Here is a 15420-nt window from a genome sequence, read left to right as displayed (position 1 = left end):
AAAGGGACGGAGCAAACGGGCGGCGAACGAATAAAGAATGTCTACTAATATCGGTGACCATTCTATAAATGGAAGGATTGTGTAGATCGTGAGAGCGTACATAGTAGCGAAGGCAATGGGCATCACGGCGATCAGACAAGGATGGAACATTCGCTTCTGTATAGAGGCTCTCAACAGGGAAAGAGCGAAAAGCACCAAGGCACAAACGTAATCCTTGGTGATGGATAGAGTTAAGGCTAGAGAGAGTAGCAGGAGAGGCCGCGGAATAAATCTGGTCACCATAATCGAGTTTCGATAAAACGAGGGCTGAATGTAGGCGAAGCAGAGTTCGACGATCAGCTCCCCAGGAAAGATGAGCAAGGGTTTTAAGAAGGTTTAGCCGGCTGTGACAAGTTGCCTTCAGAGAGGTAATGTGAGGTTTCCAGGATAACCAACGGTCAAAGAGAAGGCCTAGAAACCTGACTGTATCATGTTCGGGGATACGGGAGCCATAGAGATACAAAGGATGATCGGAGATAACAGAGCATCTAGTGAAAGTAATTTGGTGAGTTTTGGTACTTGAAAATTTAAACCCATGCGTGGTGGCCCAAGTGGAAACACGGTCGACCACATGCTGGAGAGAAACTGCAATAAGATGACAGTCAGAGCCTGCACAAGCAATAGCGAAGTCATCAACATAGAGTGATAACCAAATATTGGGTGGAAGAACAGAGGCCAAATCATTTATAGCAAGGAGAAAAAGTGTTGTGCTTAGAACACATCCCTGAGGGACACCTTCAGCTTGGACGAAGTCCGGGGAAAGAACATTATTGACTCGAACACGGAAATGTCTGTCAGTTAAAAAGTTCTTAAGGAAGGATGGTAGATTGCCTCGGAGGCCTAAGGAATGGGCCTGGGCCAAAATATTATACCTCCAAGTTGTGTCATATGCCTTCTCAAGGTCAAAAAATATGGCAATAACCGAGTGATTATTCGCAAAGGCATTACGAACATACGTATCCAAGCGTAGTAAGGGGTCTATGGTAGAACGACCCTTACGAAAGCCATATTGACTAGTGGAGAGACTGTTGTGTGTCTCTAAATACCACATTAAACGTCGATTTACGAGACGTTCCATCACTTTGCAAACTGCACTAGTAAGAGCGATGGGGCGATAGTGGGAGGCATCATGTCCTGTAGTACCCGGTTTATAATGAGGAGGAAGAGGAGGAGGAGAATACGTAATAATAATAATACATGTAATAGGTAATAATAAGTTCCCTTGAAGCATGAAAACAAAGTCCACCCCTGACAGTGACATGATGAGATAATATTTGATAAGAGCTGACGTTTGATGAGCATACATGAGGGTGCATTGATAACACTTGATAAGAAATGACATTTGATGAGCATCAGCCCTCCCTTTGTTTTCGCTGGTACACAAACATGTCTGTCTGTATTTGTCAAGCTCCCTGTCTATTTGTCTATCCGTCTAGCTCTCTGTCTCAGAGCCACAAGACTGTGTCATCACGCTTACTCACATCTTCAAGCAGAGTATAGCACTTTGTCTGGATTTTTTGGGTTATCCTAGGTAATCTAAACTATGTATACTTGTATTTATGTGTACTTGTGAGACAGAGACAGATTGAAAGAGATAGACAGAGACAAAGACAGATAGAGATAAACACAGATAGACAGAGGTTGACAGACAGAGATCGACAGACCCTAAACTTGGGGGTAACATCACTTTCCTCTTAACCCGTAAACAGTCCAAATGTATATATACGTTTTTTCAACATTTGAAAGTATGTAAAAAAAGTAGATCTTTTTTTTTTTTTTTACATTTGAAAATGTGTAAAAAAACTTTGATCTACTTTTTTTTTTTTGTTAGATTTGAAAATATGTAAAAAAAAGACAGATCTACTTTTGGAGCATTACACATGTGAACGTAGATCTGCTTGGACCGTTTACTGGTTAAAAGAGGAGTGTTAATATGACATTACATCAGTGAATCCTTGGTGTTTGCCGCACTGTTTGGTCTAGCTGGGGCTCAATTTAACTGGCGCTCCCACAAGGTACTAAGTGGTCCCAGATTTTTTTAATATGGTGCACACCAAGTGTTAAGACCCATTCTATGCTGACCAGGCGTCTCAGGGCAATCGTGCCAAATTTGGAGGCAGGAAAATTAAAACGTATATATACGTTTGGGGTGCTATGCCTAAGAACGTATATATATGTTTGGACCGTTTAGGGGTTAACATGGTAGTTACATTCCTGAAAATGCTGTGTTAGTCAAAACCACATTAGACAAACTGAAGAACTTATGGGAAAAATAGGGTTACATTCCTAGAGCCCCCAAAAAGCCAAACAACTTTTTTTTAGATCTCCATGGTGTTTGTGGATGATTGTGAAGAGTGGATATGTATGGTGTGGCCCTTCTGGGCTGAGGCGGATGGTTGTTGGTTGTCGGCAGAAGTGGATGGTAGAGGTTCTGGTACTAAGTCAATGGTTGTATTGGAGCATGCATAAATTCTGTAATGAATCTCTGGGCTCTTTTACCCTGTAGTACATTATACAGCTGACAGTAAGGCACCATCAGCTCATCTAGACCCCGTTTCAAACCACTGCTTCAAGATTTGTCAGGGTCCTCTTCAGTGAAAAAGTCTGCATCTTTACCAATAATATGGAACTGCACATGTAACTGCTGCCATGTTAACTGTTTTTCTTCAGGTTCTTCTTCATCTTCTGTTATCTGACTCCCTTTTATCTGTGCATCGAGCTCTGCCAATATTTCCTCTGGACTCCTGTCTTCATCATCATCTTCTAAAAGCTCAGTCATATCTTCGAAACCATCACCTGGTAATCTCCTTGCCAGCTGAACAGTTTCCTGAACCTGACTCTCAAGCAAGAGAAAACCAGTGAAAGAATTGACTACAGAAGGCCATAACTTTCCCCAGCCTGCATTTAGTGTTGATTGGGGCACTTCATTCTATGCACTTGTAGCATAGTTGATGGCATCTGCAATGTTAAATTTATTCCAGAAGGTTGGTACTGTGCGGGGTTGCTCAGCGGGCGACCGCGCGTTCAAAATTTTTTCCCCTCCCGCAACCGTGTTAAACTAATTTTACGAAGTGTTAAACAGAAATATGCTGCACTTCTTCAATCGTGCTATAACCAAAGCATGCAAGGCAAAACCATGTTAAACGACGACCTACTGTATATTAATATATCCAATTTTCTCTCAATTCAACCCTAATATTGCAAATGGCAGGAAGCAACTAAACTGATGCACACTTTACATACAGAAGGTACTCTGTTTATATTATTTAAACTTTGAATATGCAAATGAAGGGAAGCAGAGGATATATAAATCTTGAAATACCTCTGAATTTGTATATAAACATTATTTCCAATACCCTCCTAATTTAATCCTGATGATGCAGAGGATATGAAAACACTGCATGTAAAAATATTAGAGTATTAGTAGAGTACTGCAACAAGCTTACTGCCCCATGCTATGCAAGTCCAACTCACACCCAACCACGTCCACTCATATACCGGTCCAACCCTTTTTAAAGTTACATAAAGTCAAGTTGTAGATTTACTCCCATGTGTGAGGCCTTAAAAATATGTCCAAGGCTAAGCAAACACCTGATTGATAGTATCTCGTCTTATGGCTGAAGGTGACATGACCGGTAATTTACAGCAATTTACCTTACCAAGGTGACATCATTTTACATTATATGGTTAACATTTGATATCAGTTTTCCAGCTTTATCACTAAGTAAAGCTGAAAGAATACTTCTTGGGTCGTACAGGTCAATGATAACACAAGTAAAACATTACTTTCCATGTCCTCAATTTATTTTAAATTTTTTTTTTTTAGTGCAAAACATATTTTGCTAATTGCCTCATGCATATATTTTTCTATATTTTCATTTTCTTTGCAATTTTTCAAATTAATTACAGCCTCTCCTCACTTAGCAACATACTTGTTTATCGACAACATGGACTTACGAAGGGCTCTCTGACCGGTATTCATACCTAAACAATGTATATCAGAGCTTATTTCCTCTATTCTGTTTATTACAATTTACAGTACACTACTGTATAAATATTTAAAACTATACCAGAAATGTTTTAAATGATACAAAGGTGACAAAACAATGTCAAAGATGGTTGACACAAACCCACTACCATTATAGTATGCTCTTCACTTAGCGACGAATTCATTTACCAATGTGGTCTTAGGAATGGAACTCCATCATTAAGTGAGGAAAGGCTGTGTACTAAAATAACAAGCACTAAGCCTGTATAGAGCAACAAAAATTTTATATTGAAATTGATAAGGTTGATCAGGCCCTGATCCACCACAAGGCCTGGTTATGGACTAGGCCATGGGGACACTGACCCTCAGAATACCCTCCGGGAATACCTTCCAGGTATACCCCAGCACTACACGAATATTTCCAAAAAATTTACTATCTTCTAAAAAAAAATCTTTAGTTTACAAAATTGACATGACAAATATTAGTACTTTTGCATACACAAAATGAAGGCTATGTGAGGTCTTTCTGCTTGATTTTCAGGAAATTTGGTATTTTTTATGGTTAAACACCTAGCAAATTAATTTTATTTTTTTAGTGTTATAACCTTTACATTGCATCAGATTAGCTCCTTTGAAAGCCTGAGCTACTTCAAGAATTTCTTCATCACTTAATTTTCTTTTGGGCATTTTAAGTTTACATTTATTGTTTCTCCACGACATTTCCACATTATTACCCTGCTGCTCCCTCAACTCTTCATAATTCCCAACATTTTCATTCCAATCACATTTGTTTCCATCCTCTTCTGTTTTATCTTCTGTATTTGGCAAACCTGATTCTTGTTCATTTTTGCTAATCTGACCTTCAAGATGTGGAAGAGTAGTTCCGTTTGCCAAATTGTCACCTGTGTTGCACCCTCCTAGCTTTGCAGTTTTTGCTTTTGTATATGTATCCATACAATCCTGTGACTTGCTTCTTTTTAAGTCTTTTAAATTGTGGATTTGTTCATTACCTAATTCTCCTATAAAGTCATTCACACATTTATTAAAAATTTTGTTTGTGACATTTATTTTGCTAATTATGTCTTTAATATTTTCACTTCTGTTTTTGCAGCGACGGTCTAGTGGTTCCAGAGCAGTGTCAGAGTCAGAAAAACTTACAACCCCTCTCTCTAACCTGTTTGTGTGTTTACTGCCAGGACAAACATCCGTATTGTCATGTTTGTCATGAAGCTTCTTTTTCTTGTGTTTTTCAGACTTTGTTTCTTTGTGGTTATTTAAGCAGCTTTCTGGTTCTGCATCTACAAAGATTCTTTTCATTTTCTTTCCTTTTTTTTTCTTCCCTTTGACAGTTTCTTTTAACTGGTGTAAATCAGCTGACACATTAGTGGTATCTTTTAGGTCAGTTACCTCTGTATCATCTACACTTTCTTCCACTATAGTTTCTGAATTTTTTTCCTTACAATGCACATCATTTACTTTATTGCTAATACTGTTGGCTGTTTTCTGTATTTCCTCTTCATTTATATCCCTCTTTTTGGATATTTTTTTCTTTTTTATGATCTTTCCTGACTCTTCATTAAGTTCTTTAGAATACTGACAAACATCTTCATCTTGGAGAAACTTCACCTTCTTTTTACTCTTGTGTTTTCTTGCTATGTCTTCACTGTGATGCGACTTTTTACATTTCTTTGACTTCTTAAATTTGGGTGAAAAACTTTCTTTTGCTTCACTGCTTAGTTCTTGCTGTGTTATTATTTGGTAGCTTTCTCCTGTCTCCTTAACTTCCTCATCTGATGATTTCCTAATATTTATTTGAATATTATCATCCGAGTCCTCCTTTCTCTCTTCTTCGTCCTCTCTCTCTATACCCTTAGCTTGCAGATCTGCAATAAGTGGCTTCTTCAATTTTGCCATTTTCTGTGCAAAATAATCCTGCAATGAAAAAGAAAACATACTGGAATTATTATAGTCATGAGAAGGCACTAAACCTGCAGGGAGTCGTGCAGCACAAAAAGGAAATTCAGGGTTATCAAGTTTGATCCTTCAGTCAAGAGTCCTTCAACACCATCATGGCATTCTCCTTGAAGGATGACAAAATTAAATATTGCCATTATGCAGTTTTATACATGTCAAGTTAATTATGCACAGTCTCACATCAAGTTAATTACTCTTGTGAACACAAGTTTCACTAAACACCTTGAAATTTCACATCTTATTTAGTGAAGCCGGTTAAAATAAACTGATTGTGCCTGTCAAACTGTGCACAATTTGTCAGATGCAGACATTAAAATTCCTTTTAAAATTTATAACAAAAATATTTCAGAAATAAACAAGAAAATTAAGATACTTCTAGTGCACAGTACAAATTGCATGAAGGTCAGAAAATTTTACATAATCAACATCATAAAAAAAAATATTTCAAATTACTATACAATGAGGCTTGGTCTCAGACAAAGCCACGGGGGCGTTGACCCCCGAAACCCTCTCTAGGTAAACTCCAGGTAAACCTATGCTTTTACTGTCCTACAGTGGCAAGTGCCTTCACTTTGCCCTTTTTAATTATAGACAATATAATTACCATCACTGTAAAATGGGTTTAAATTGACTTGGGCAGTTTCTAATGTTACAGTATTTCTGGTACTGTACTTCCAGATTATATTACAATGCTCAGTGAAAATACTGGTAGAATTCAAAGCTGGCAGCTTCTTGAAATTTTCTCACAAAGTCACATGAACTTATGATCAGGGTTACGTTAAATGCAATTTTATAGACAATTTGTAGCTACTGAATACGTAATTACAAACAATGCAGTGTAATAAAGTTTTAGTATTTACTGATCCAACATTTGACCCATCTACAGTTATCAGTCACATATAATCCACCCTTAATTAATGACCACGATGAGAAATAGAGAAACATTTCGTTGTGAATTTTTGACTCGGCAAATTTCTGAGATGCACATTAAGACCAGAGATGTAGACTGGAACAATACTATTCTGTGTCTAATTCCTGATAATATTTTTAACAAAATTCAAAACTATGATGACGCTGGGATAAAACATGCAAGTTGCAGTGTATGTTTTAGCCCAGCCAACCTGAGTGCTAAAAAGCCATAGTGGTAACAATGCAGTACAAATATAAAAAACAATACGGTATTTGGCCCACGCTTCATGCCCACATCACTATACCCTCATACAGTCTCCTTTTTGTCTTAACGCTTGGACTGTTTTGGTCGTATATACACGTCTTACGCACCACTGTTTCGGACGTACGTATTTATACGCATAAATTCTAGCGGCTTCAAATCAAGCAGGAGAAAGCTGGTAGGCCCACATGTGAGAGAAAGGGTCTGTGTGGTCAGTGTGCACCACATAAAAAAATCCTGCATCACGCAGTGCATAATGAGAAAAAAAAAAAACTCCGACCGTTTTTTTGGGGATTAACCCTTTCAGGGTCAAGAGGCCAAATTTCAAAGTGTGCACCAGGGTCGAAGAATTTTCAAAATATAATTTTGTTATTTTTTCTTATGAAATGGTAGAGAATCTTTTTCTGAAGATAATAAAACAAAAAGCACGAAATTTGATGGAAAACTGATGAAAATATGCTCTCGCGAATTTTGACGTGTCGGCGATATTTACGCATGGCAATTTTGCCAAATTTGACTCCCATTTTAGGCCAATTACAGTATTCCAGTCAACCAAATTCTTAGCTATTTCACTAGTATTACTTTTATTCTATGGATTGAGCACAAGAAATTGCTAAGTCAACTGTTTCAACAACAAAATAAAGTGACTGGAAATTGGTAATTTGGCCAATTTAATGCAAAGTTCAAAATATTCCAATTTCAAAATAGGGTCCAGAATAAACAATGCAGGCATTCCTGGCACTAAACTAACATTTCCTCTGTTCATTAGTTATGTTTTCAGGCTTTACAAATGAATTCCATTTTGATTTTTTATTCACATAATGAATTTTTATTCAAGCCAAAAAATAGAAGATTTACTGTTATGCAATACTGTAATAATTGTATAAATAATATCACCACATTTGCGAATGTATATTAGACCCACCAGCTGTCATGTATTAGACTTATGAGGTCATTTGTTTACTCTTGAACATTGGCAAAAATTTAACATTTCTGCTACTTTGAGCTTAGTTTCAAGCCATTTCCAGTACTAAAACCAATCAAAATAATTTTATTTCTGTAGTATATCTTCCATTCTATCAAATGAGACCAAGAAATTGCAAATAAAACTATAAAAAACATACGAAAAAACACTGCAAAGTCGCTGTTTTAATCGAAAATTACACTCAGTTTTTTTCTCTCTCATTATGCAATTTGAGCTGGAGGATTTGTTTTATGTGGTGCACACATACCACATAGATGTACTCTCTCATATCTAGGCCCAAATTTACTGCTCACAGCTTATCAGAGTGAGCCGAGCTCAAGGCGTAGATCTATGGTTTGGACCCTGAACGTAAAGTCGTAGATCTACGGCACGGACTCTGAAAGGGTTAAAATGCCAAACTTGAGGTGTATTTTCGTACAGTATTTATCATTGTATTCTCGTTTTCATGGTCTCATGTGATAAAATGGAAAACATATTGCAGAAATGGAGATGGTTTTGATTAGTTTCACAATGAAAACAACCTTGAAATTGAGCTCAAAGTAGCGGAAATGGTTGATTTTTACCAATGTTCAGGAGTAAGCAAATTACACCACATGTCCAATACACGTTAACTGGGGAGTTTAATATTCTTTCACTAGTGCACTGATATAAGAACATAAGAAAGAAGGAACACTGCAACAGGCCTACTGACCCATGCGGAGCAGGTCCATGCCCCCCCCCCCCGGATTAGCCCAATGACCCACGCAGTCTGGTCACCTCCACTCAAGGATGGAGCACTGCGCCAGACCCAGCAGCACAAGCTAGTCAGGTCCAACTCACACCCACCCACACCCACTCATGTATTTATCTAACCTATTTTTAAAACTACACAACGTTTTAGCCTGAGTAACTGTACTTGGGAGTTTGTTCCACTCATCCACAACTCTATTACCAAACCAGTGCTTTCCTATATCCTTTCTGAATCTGAATTTTTCCAACTTGAAACCATTGCTGCAAGTCCTGTCTTGGCTAGAAATTTTCAGCACTCTATTTACATCCCCTTTATTTATTCCTGTTTTCCATTTATACACCTCGATCATATCCCCCATAATTCTACGCCTTTCGAGAGAGTGCAGATTCAGGGCCCTCAGTCTATCCTCATAGGGAAGATTTCTGATACATGGGATCATCTTTGTCATCCTCCTCTGTACGTTTTCCAGAGCATTTATATCCATTCTGTAATACGGTGACCAGAACTGAGCAGCATAGTCTAAATGAGGCCTAACCAAGGATATATAGAGTTGAAGAACAACCTGAGGACTTCTATTATTTATACTTCTAGATATGAAGCCAAGAATTCTGTTAGCTTTATTGCAAACACTAATGCATTGTTATCTTGGTTTTAGATTACTGCTAACCAGAACTCCTAAATCCTTTTTGCAATCAGTAGTATTAAGATCTACATTATTTAGTTTATATGTGGCATGGTTATTTAACTGTCCAACATTTAGAACTTTGCATTTGTCAATATTAAACTGCATCTGCCACTTCTACGACCATTGCATCAGTCTGTTCAAATCATCCTGGAGTGCTTTAGCGTCCTCATTAGAATGAATTGGACGGCCTATTTTGGTGTCATCAGCAAATTTGCTTATGTCGCTATTTATTCCCTCATCTATGTCGTTTATGTAAATTGTGAACAACAACGGGCCCAAAACTGACCCCTGAGGAACACCGCTTGTGACGTGCCCCCATTCTGATTTCTCCCCATTTATGCAAACTCTCTGCTGTCTATTTGTCAGCCATTCCTCTACCCAGGAAAAAATTTCTCCTCCTATTCCATGTGCCTTAACTTTCCTTAACCCTTTGACTGTCGCAACCCCCAATCCTGAGGTGTCTCCTGGTGTCGCAAAATTAAAAAAAAAAAAAAAAATTCTTATGAAATGATAGAGAATCTTTTCCCGGCAGCTCTCGCGAAGTTAGCGACCTCGGCGCTGTTTACAAATCGACGATTTCGCCCACTTTGAGCCCTATTTTTGGCTAATTCCATTGTTCCAGTCACCCAAACTCATAGCTGTTTCTTTAGAATTCCATTTTTTCTATCGATTGAGTACAAGAAACTGCCCATTTACTGATTTCAACTACCTAATAATGTGGTCAGAAATTTGCAATTTGGCCAATTTCACGAAAACTAAAAAATATGACAATTTCAAAATAAGGTCCAGAATGAACAATGCAGACATTCCTGGCTCTAAAATAACATTTTCTTTGCTCATCAGTCATGTCTCCAGGCCCCTCTGATATTACTCTTGCTTTCTATTTTGAATTTTTATTCAAACAAAAAATAGAAGACTTACTATTATGCAGACTACTGCAATACTGTAATAATTGTATAAATAACATCAACCCATTCATGACTGCATATTAGAATGGCTAGTTGGACATTTATTGGACAATGGCGTCATTTGTTTACTTTTGAACATTGGCAAAAATCAAACATTTCCCCTAATTTGAGCTCCATTTCTAGGTTCTTTTTATAGTAAAATCAATCAAAATCACCGCTATTTCTATAATATGTTTTCCATTCTATCAAATGAGACCAAGAAAACGAGAATACAACCATAAATACTATACGAAAATAGACCACAAAGTCGGCATTTAATTAAAAAAAACAATCGGAGTTTTTTTTCTCATTATGCACTGTGTGCTCCAGAATTTTTTTATATGGTGCACACTGACCACACAGACCCATTCTCTCACATGTGGGCCTACCAGCTTTCTCCTGCTTGATTTGAAGCCGCTAGAATTTATGAGTATATATACGGCAAACACGTTACCTCGTAAGACGTATATATACGGCCGCGACAGTCAAAGGGTTAATAGCCTCTGGTGTGGAACTCCATCGAAAGCCTTACTGAAGTCCATATACACAATATCATATTCATTACCATGATCTACCTCCTCAAACACCTTAATGAAAAAAGTCATTAAATTCGTAAGACAGGAACGCCCCTTTGTAAAACCGTGTTGAGATTCATTAATCAATCTGTGCCTGTCAAGATGGCTACGAATTGCTTCGGCAATTATTGATTCCATAAATTTTCCCACTATGGAGGTAAAGCTTATTGGTCAATAGTTCAAAGCCAAGGACCTGTCACCTGCCTTGTAAATAGGTATTACATTTGCCATTTTCCACTTATCAGGCACTATGCCAGTTTGTAGTGATATGTTAAAAAGATTAGCCAAAGGTTTGCTAAGTTCCTCTTTACATTCCTTTAACACCCTTGCAAACAGTTCATCAGGGCCTGGGGATTTGTTAAGTTTTAGTTTCTCTATTTGTCTGAGGACCATGTCAGTAGTTACCGCAATCGTACATAGTTTATCATCATCCTGTTCTACATAATCTATTATTTCAGGAATATCGCTAGTATTTTCCTGGGTGAAAACTGAGAGGAAGTAGGTATTTAGAATTTCACACATATCCTTATCACTGTCGGTGATCTGACCAGAGTTACTCTTAAGTGGGCCAGTCTTGTCCCTAATCTTACTTCTGTATACGAAAAGAACCCTTTTGGGTTAGTCTTTGAATCCCTTGCGACCTTAGCCTCATTATCCCTTTTTGCTTTTCTTATTCCTTTCTTTATTTCTCTCTTTAATTGAATATATTGATTTCTTAACTGCCCATCCCCTCTTTTGATATGCCTATACAGTGGACCCCCGCATAACGATGGCATCACATAGCGATTATTTCGCATACCGCTTACTTTAATTGCAAAAATTTTGCCTCACATACCGCTTAAAAACCCGCTTACCGATTTTCGTCCGAGACGCGTCCAATGTGCGGCCTGAGCCACGCTCACATGTTCCGCCGGTGGCATTGTTTACCAGCCAGCCTCCGCGGTAACATCCAAGCATACAATCGGAATATTTCGTATTATTACAGTGTTTTCGGTGCTTTTTCTGGAAAATAAGTGACCATGGGCCCCAAGAAAGCTTCTAGTGCCAACCCTACAGCAATAAGGGTGAGAATTACAATAGAGATGAAGAAAAAGATCATTGATAAGTATGAAAGTGGAGTGCATGTCTCCGAGCTGGCCAGGTTGTATAATAAACCCCAATCAACCATCGCTACTATTGGTGGTACAGCTGCTGCTGCTGCTGCACTGTCAGCTGCTGCTGCTGCTGTAGCACCGTTGTTGGTGTGGCTTATTGAGAATACCAAGAAACAATTAACCCCAGAGGATTTGCCACCCAGGATAACCCAAAAAAGTCAGTGTCATCGAAGACTGTCTAACTTATTTCCATTGGGGTCCTTAATCTTGTCTCCCAGGATGCAACCCACACAAGTCGACTAACACCCAGGTGAACAGGGAAAAATGCCTGGAACTAGTGCTCATATTGGTGAATTTAAAGCCAGCAAAGGTTGGTTTGAGAGATTTAAGAATCGTAGTGGCATACACAGTGTGATAAGGCCTGTTCTGGAAGAAAATGCCAAACAGGACCTACAGTACTCAGGAGGAAAAGGCACTCCCAGGACACAGTGTCTCATCAGTCATTGCTGCATCTTCAATAAAGGTAAGTGTCATTTATTCTTCATTTAGTAGACTAGTACATGCACAATATATACTGTGCATGTACTACTCTACTATTGTGCATGTATCCTTCTCTTTGTGTGTGGGAAAATGTATATTTCATGTGGTAAAATTTTTTTTTTCATACTTTTGGGTGTCTTGCACGGATTAATTTGATTTCATTATTTCTTATGGGGAAAATTCATTCACATAGCGATTATTTCGCATAACAATTACCCCTCTTGCACGGATTAAAATCGTTAACCGGGGGTCCACTGTATATGCCTCTCTTTTGACCAATGAGATGTTTTAATCTATTGTTCATCCATTTGGGATTATTTTTTATATTTTATTTTTATTATCACACTGGCCGATTCCCACCAAGGCAGGGTGGCCCGAAAAAGAAAAACTTTCACCATCATTCACTCCATCACTGTCTTGCCAGAAGGGTGCTTTACACTACAGTTTTTAAACTGCAACATTAACACCCCTCCTTCAGAGTGTAGGCACTGTACTTCCCATCTCCAGGACTCAAGTCAGGCCTGCCGGTTTCCCTGAATCCCTTCATAAATGTTACTTTGCTCACACTCCAACAGCACGTCAAGTATTAAAAACCATTTGTCTCCATTCACTCCTATCAAACACGCTCACGCATGCCTGCTGGAAGTCCAAGCCCCTCGCACACAAAACCTCCTTTACCCCCTCCCTCCAACCTTTCCTAGGCCGACCCCTACCCCGCCTTCCTTCCACTACAGACTGATACACTCTTGAAGTCATTCTGTTTCGCTCCATTCTCTCTACATGTCCGAACCACCTCAACAACCCTTCCTCAGCCCTCTGGACAACAGTTTTGGTAATCCCGCACCTCCTCCTAACTTCCAAACTACGAATTCTCTGCATTATATTCACACCACACATTGCCCTCAGACATGACATCTCCACTGCCTCCAGCCTTCTCCTCGCTGCAACATTCATCACCCACACTTCACACCCATATAAGAGCGTTGGTAAAACTATACTCTCATACATTCCCCTCTTTGCCTCCAAGGACAAAGTTCTTTGTCTCTACAGACTCCTAAGTGCACCACTCACTCTTTTTCCCTCATCAATTCTATGATTCACCTCATCTTTCATAGACCCATCCGCTGACACGTCCACTCCCAAATATCTGAATACGTTCACCTCCTCCATACTCTCTCCCTCCAATCTGATATTCAATCTTTCATCACCTAATCTTTTTGTTATCCTCATAACCTTACTCTTTCCTGTATTCACCTTTAATTTTCTTCTTTTGCACACCCTACCGAATTCATCCACCAATCTCTGCAACTTCTCTTCAGAATCTCCCAAGAGCACAGTGTCATCAGCAAAGAGCAGCTGTGACAACTCCCACTTTGTGTGTGATTCTTTATCTTTTAACTCCACGCCTCTTGCCAAGACCCTCGCATTTACTTCTCTTACAACCCCATCTATAAATATATTAAACAACCACGGTGACATCACACATCCCTGTCTAAGGCCTACTTTTACTGGGAAAAAATTTCCCTCTTCCTACATACTCTAACTTGAGCCTCACTATCCTCGTAAAAACTCTTCACTGCTTTCAGTAACCTACCTCCTACACCATACACTTGCAACATCTGCCACATTGCCCCCCTTAGAGGTGGCTCTGGTGGCCTGGTGGTTAACGCTCTCGCTTCACACGGTGAGGGCCTGGGTTCGATTCCCAGCCAGAGTAGAAACATTGGACGTGTTTCTTTCCACCTGTTGTCTATGTTCCCCATCAGTAAAATGGGTACCTGGGTGTTAGTCGACTGGTGTGGGTCGCATCCTGGGACACTGACCTAAGGAGGCCTGGTCACAGACCGGGCCGCGGGGGCGTTGACCCCCGGAACTCTCTCCAGATAAACTCCAGATAAACTCCAGATATCCACCCTGTCATACGCCTTTTCCAAATCCATAAATGCCACAAAGACCTCTTTAGCCTTATCTAAATACTGTTCACTTATATGTTTCACTGAAAACACCTGGTCCACACACCCCCTACCTTTCCTAAAGCCTCCTTGTTCATCTGCTATCCTATTCTCCGTCTTACTCTTAATTCTTTCAATTATAACTCTACCATACACTTTACCAGGTATACTCAACAGACTTATCCCCCTATAATTATTGCACTCTCTTTTATCCCCTTTGCCTTTATACAAAGGAACTATGCATGCTCTCTGCCAATCCCTAGGTACCTTACCCTCTTCCATACATTTATTAAATAATTGCACCAACCACTCCAAAACTATATCCCCACCTGCTTTTAACATTTCTATCTTCATCCCATCAATCCCGGCTGCCTTACCCCCTTTCATTTTACCTACTGCTTCACGAACTTCCCCCACACTCACAACTGGCTCTTCCTCACTCCTACAAGATGTTATTCCTCCTTGCCCTATACACGAAATCACAGCTTCCCTATCTTCATCAACATTTAACAATTCCTCAAAATATTCCCTCCATCTTCCCAATACCTCTAACTCCATTTAATAACTCTCCTCTCCTATTTTTAACTGACAAATCCATTTGTTCTCTAGGCTTTCTTAACTTGTTAATCTCACTCCAAAACTTTTTCTTATTTTCAACAAAATTTGTTGATAACATCTCACCCACTCTCTCATTTGCTCTCTTTTTACATTGCTTCACCACTCTCTTAACCTCTCTCTTT

General features: G+C 39.1%; 1 protein-coding gene across 3 annotated transcripts in view; it reads right to left on the bottom strand.

Moving 5' to 3' along the window:
* Positions 1–3634: 3634 nt before the first annotated feature.
* Positions 3635–15420, bottom strand: part of LOC128689508 (G patch domain-containing protein 4) — an 84391-nt gene continuing 72605 nt past the window's right edge. For all 3 annotated transcript variants that reach the window (XM_053777882.2, XM_053777883.2, XM_070086440.1), the window contains one exon: positions 3635–5959. In XM_053777882.2, the coding sequence (XP_053633857.1) occupies positions 4598–5959 (1362 nt within the window). In that variant the 3' untranslated portion in view covers positions 3635–4597. The remainder of the gene's footprint in view (positions 5960–15420) is intronic.

The sequence above is a fragment of the Cherax quadricarinatus genome, chromosome 18 (assembly GCF_038502225.1).
Source record: "Cherax quadricarinatus isolate ZL_2023a chromosome 18, ASM3850222v1, whole genome shotgun sequence".
NCBI lineage: Eukaryota > Metazoa > Arthropoda > Malacostraca > Decapoda > Parastacidae > Cherax > Cherax quadricarinatus.
This window is presented reverse-complemented; position numbering and strand designations above follow the sequence as displayed.